This window comes from Lolium perenne, chromosome 7, assembly GCF_019359855.2.
Source record: "Lolium perenne isolate Kyuss_39 chromosome 7, Kyuss_2.0, whole genome shotgun sequence".
In the NCBI taxonomy this organism is placed as follows: Eukaryota; Viridiplantae; Streptophyta; class Magnoliopsida; order Poales; family Poaceae; genus Lolium; species Lolium perenne.
The window spans coordinates 202,996,277-203,001,749 of record NC_067250.2 but is presented as its reverse complement, the minus strand read 5'-3'; the positions used below and the strand labels follow the sequence as shown (position 1 = coordinate 203,001,749).

Sequence of the window (5,473 nt, the reverse complement as noted above, 5' to 3'; positions counted from 1 at the left end):
ACTAATATTGGGAACGAGTGTTGCTGACATGATGATCGAGTAGCAGGCTAGCTAGCAGCTTCACATTGATCCTTGGTTATTTAATAACGATTCAACAATTCCATCAGCCCCACCCTTACAGACGTGCTCTGAGAGCAATTTCAATAATGCAGCCGGGTGCTGGCTATAAGGCTAGCTATAGTCAGCTTATAGCTAACTTGTATAATAGTTGGCTTTAAGGATTGATAACTTTATATGTAAAAGGCCCATCACACATACTCACAAAGTGCATAGGAGCCCTCTTGCATGAGAGCCCATCTCTCTTCTCTCTCCACTTCTCTCTCATCCATCTAAGCAAAACAGCACTATTTTAATTTTTATAGCCTGCTGAGTCAGTCTTATTGTACTTGCTCTGACCACTAGCTAATTAATTAGTTAATTGATTGAGCGAGTCAATCCAGGGTGTGCATTCTTGAAATGAAAAATTGAGCGGGTCAAACATTGCTTTACTTTGTTTGTCTTGACACAGTCGTAACGTGTTACGTGTACAACCACCTGGAGATTGGAAGACGCGTGTATCGATCACCTATATATTCAGGTGGTTGTATCACCCTTATCCATCTCTTACAGCATACCACTCATCCAGCCATTTCGCTCTCTTGCTCGATTTTTCAACTCCGATCATCTTTTTCCCTATCATTATTGTCAGTTTCCAGTCGATCGACAATGGCAGCTACCACTACCAGAGCTTTCCTTCTTGCTATCGTGTCCACGGCTGCGCTGCTCGGTACAGCGCTAGGCGCCAGCTACACCGTCGGCGCGCCAGGCGGGTCGTGGGACCTCAAAACCAACTACACCCGGTGGGGTTCCGGGGTCAAGCTTTACGTCGGCGACCAGCTCCGCTTCCAGTACGCCGTGGCGGAGCACAACGTGCTGGAGGTCACCAAGTCGGGCTACAACACCTGCAACGGCTCCAACAACACCGTGGCGACGTACCAAACCGGCAACGACACAATCCCACTCGCCGCTGCGGGCAGCCGGTACTTCATCTGCGGTGTCCCCGGGCACTGCGCCGCCGGCATGAAGCTACAGGTGAACGTGAGCTCGCAGCAGACGCCGCCACCACCGCCGCCGCCGCAGCAGCAATGCCGAATGCGAAAGGGCAAGTTGCGGTGCAACCGGCCAGCATCTCCGTCGAGCTCTGCCTCGGCAGCGGCTGGCGTTGATCGGTCTGCGGTGGCGTGGCTCAGATTGGCAGCCGTCGTGGTTGCAGGTCTCGTGCTCCTTTGCTAGTGTCAGCGACGACAGTTTGTACTTCACGATATTCTTGACTTCTCTTTTTTTTTTATTCCATTTCACCATTTGGTTGAGACTTCGTCGATGTGTGCCGATGTTCATGTATAATAGCATCAACTGCACAATTCCTTATACCAAATTTAATTCGTTCATTGTACAGTACTATAATTGATTTTGTTAATGGTGAATATCAGAGAAATCTCTTTTTCCACTAGTGAGAGATGTGTTGATCAATAGCATTCTATTCCTTTCGTCCCATAACTATAAATTATATTACAACTACAAATATACTTCCACGAGTACCAAATATCAGAAAGAGATGTAATTCATTGTGTTATAATCGGATTTTGTTCGTTGCAAAGCTCAGAAAAATCAGCAGTAGTCCCTTTTGTTGCTAGTCGGAGATGTTCGGATCAATTAGCCAGCATTGTCCTTGTTGTTGGGAATTAGAACACACTGAAAGCCATCTGGAAATTTCAGAGGAGCAAAGTATATATTCAGCATGACTTGTGTACTAACTTAGCGATCAGGGGTCATCACGGAAAGAAACACATTTATCAACATATATGGAGAATAGAGTATGAACTGGCTACCTAGGACAAGTCCTGAATCCTCTCAGCAAACTGCTAGTACAAGTACTAGGTTCTCATGGCAGATAATACAAGTACTAGGTTCTCTCAGCATAAAAGTGTAACATCAACATTCCTAAAAAGAAGTGTAACATCAATATCAACACATAGACACCAAACATTTTATGTCTAAAATCTTAACTTGAGGTAATAACCAAGTACTAGAGACTCTTTTATATCAAAATTTTACTATCATAATAAAAAGATTCAGAGCACAAGATCTAATAATTCCAACAATCTCACAAAAAAAATTGTCGAATGAGCATAAAACATTCCCCTCGCTTTATTGCTAGTCGGCCACGGGGTTGATGCTGATACCATGGTGCTGATATTATTTTTGAAAAGGAGAAGATCTCTAACTTCTATATCAACAAAACCATAGAGGTATTATTGATATAAAGCGTTCAGGCTGGACTTTTACCTGCCGTTACAATGAACAAAATATTGTATATATAGTCTTAAATGTGGTACTTTGACTCAAAATTTCTTTTGAATATGTCGTCTCAAGTACATGTTGTAAAACTATATTTCACGGATAAATGTAGAAATATAAACCTTATTTCCTATATGTTAGTACTTTTTTGCGGGGAAATCAGGAAGTCAATCCTCCTCGAGGAGCTCAATTGCTCAAATATGCAAGAGGAGATGCAAGCTGCTACAACGCCTAGTGGCCTAGTGGGTGTTCCTCCTTAGGGCATGGAAATGTATTTTCTCCCCAAAAGGTGAAGGAGGGTTGGGCTTTAGAAAACTGCAGGCTACGAATCAAGGTCTAATCCTAATGGCGGCGTGGAGGATTACAGGCAGGGGCGAAGCCATAATAAATATCCTCTGGTGTCAAAACAACAAGCAACCCAAGCTTACACCTATTTTTTGATGGTGTCATTTTTGCTTATGCACTATAGCTATAAGGGTGTGCCCTTCATATGGTGAGTACACTGTAGCTCCATCCCTGATTGCAGAACAACCTGTTTCCTTCATATGGTGCTCAAAATAAAATATTTTCCCGACTCATCTATTTGGCGCCCAAATTCAAAACCTAAAACCTGGGATGAACCTCGGTAAAGTGGCAATCTTCTGTTGGTTTTATGTTGGGGTTGCTACATTGTGCGTTCCGCACATGCACGAGCCAGGTCGTGTGGTTGGAAGGTGTGCACTCGTTTTAAGTCATCGGCGCACAAAGTGGCAATCTTCTAAAGATGCATCTCCTTGATACGCATACTAGATATATGAAATATAGATGGTCCACTGCACCAACTATTTAAAAGACTTGCGTTTTGGATTAAGGTTGTATACTCCCTCCATTAATTCCTCCGCCCGTGAATAAGTATACGTTTCCCTTTTTAGAAGTCAAATATTTTTAAATTTGATTATTTTTTCACACAAAAATAGCAACATATGAGATATCAAATTACCATGTTATTGAACTGCATGTCAAGACATGAATCTAACGATATTAATTTGGTGGCATAAATGTTGCTACTTTTTTCTAGTGAGTTGGTTCAAATTAATAAAATTGAACGTAAGACATGTCCAAATATACACTTATTTGAAAACGGGTACAATACATTATTGGTAAAACATCTATTAGCTCTTAATAATTACTAATACTCCCTCTGATTCATATTATTTACTCCATTCTTGAATACAATGCCACTTCATCTTTGAGGAAAACTTTGACTAATGAATTAATCAACTAAATATGAGTTATATGTCATCGAAAAATATACGATCGGATGCACATTTAAAAGAATTTTCCGATGATATGCTTCTGAATAACTTATAACTATAATTAATTAACTAAAATATTACTCAAAGTTTGACACAAAAATGTAGCGGCCTTGTATTAAAAAACGGAGGAAGTATCACTATTCACTAATATGAATGTGTCTAAAATTAAAATATATCTACATACATCCATACTAGCGATTACTAATATGGATGGGAGGTACTACTAATATTGGGAACGAACGAGTGTTGCTGACATGATGATCGAGTAGCAGGCTACTAGCAGCTTCACATTGATCCTTGGTTATTTAATAACGATTCAACAATTCCATCAGCCCCACCGTTACACATGTGCTCGGACCACGTACTAGCTAATTAATTAATCGATTGATTGAGCGAGTCAATCCAGGGTGTGCATTCTTGAAATGAAAAATTGAGCGGTTCAAACATTACTTTACTTTGTTTGTCTTGACACAGTCGTAACGTGTTACGTGTACAACCACCTGGAGATTGGAAGACGCGTGTATCGATCACCTATATATTCAGGTGGTTGTATCACCCATATCCATCTCTTACAGCATACCACTCATTCAGCCATTTCGATCTCTTGCTCGATTTTTCAGCTCCGATCTTCTTCTTTCCGATCATTGTCAGTTTCCAGTCGATCGACAATGGCAGCTACCACTACCAGAGCTCTCCTTCTTGCTATCGTGTCCACGGCTGCGCTGCTCGGTACAGCGCTAAGCGCCAGCTACACCGTCGGCGCGCCAGGCGGGTCGTGGGACCTCAAAACCAACTCCACCCGGTGGGCTTCCGGCGTCAAGCTTTACGCCGGCGACCAGCTCCGCTTCCAGTACGCCGTGGCGGAGCATAACGTGGTGGAGGTCACCAAGTCGGGCTACGACGCCTGCAACGTCTCTAACAACACCGTGGCGACGTACCAGACCGGCAACGACACAATCCCACTCATCGCTGCGGGCAGCCGGTACTTCATCTGTGGTGTCCCCGGCCACTGCGCCGCCGGCATGAAGCTACAGGTGAACGTGAGCTCGCAGCAGACGCCGCCACCACCACCGCCGCCGCCGCCGCAGCAGCAATGCCGAATGCGAAAGGGCAAGTTGCGGTGCAACCGGCCAGCATCTCCGTCGAGCTCTGCCTCGGCAGCGGCTGGCGTTGATCGGTCTGCGGTGGCGTGGCTCAAATTGGCAGCCGTCGTGGTTGCAGGTCTCGTGCTCCTTTGCTAGTGTCAGCGACGGCAGTTTGTACTTCACGATATTCTTGCCTTCTCATTTTTTTATTCCATTTTACCATTTGGTTGAGACGTCGTCGATGTGTGCCGATGTTCATGTATAATAGCATCAACTGCACAATACCAGATGTAATTCGTTCATTGTACTATATAATTGATTTTGTTAATCGTGAATATCAGAGAAATCTCTTTTTCCACTAGTGAGAGATGTGTTGATCAATTAGCATTCTATTCCTTTCGTCCCATAATTATAACTATGTTACAACTAGAAATATACTTCCACGAGTACCAAATATCAGAAAGAGATGTGATTCATTGTGTTATAATCGGATTTTGTTTGTTGCAAAGCTCAGAAAAATCAGCGCAGTGGTCCCTTTTGTTGCTAGTCGGAGATGTTCGGATCAATTAGCCAGCATTGTCCTTGTTGTTGGGAATTAGAACACACTGCAAGCCACCCGGCCTAGATCTGGCCGCCGCCACCACCCCCAATCCATGCCGCACCGGCGGTCAGGCGCCACCCAGGCGACCTCGACGGGACTACCCACCTCGTCACGATCATGCCGGGAGCCGCGCCAGGCCCAGAATCGGCCGAGCC

At 44.0% G+C, this 5,473-nt stretch overlaps 2 protein-coding genes across 2 annotated transcripts; both read left to right on the top strand.

Moving 5' to 3' along the window:
- The first annotated feature begins 592 nt into the window (after positions 1 to 592).
- Positions 593 to 1,474, top strand: LOC127314453 (basic blue protein-like). Its single transcript, XM_051344920.2, has one exon. The coding sequence runs from the start codon at positions 706 to 708 to the stop codon at positions 1,270 to 1,272; it is 567 nt and encodes a 188-aa protein (XP_051200880.1). The 5' UTR covers positions 593 to 705; the 3' UTR covers positions 1,273 to 1,474.
- Positions 1,475 to 4,209: 2,735 nt separating this feature from the next.
- LOC127314452 (uclacyanin 1-like) lies at positions 4,210 to 5,072 on the top strand. The gene has a single exon (XM_051344919.2). The coding sequence runs from the start codon at positions 4,301 to 4,303 to the stop codon at positions 4,871 to 4,873; it is 573 nt and encodes a 190-aa protein (XP_051200879.1). The 5' UTR covers positions 4,210 to 4,300; the 3' UTR covers positions 4,874 to 5,072.
- Positions 5,073 to 5,473: the final 401 nt, after the last annotated feature.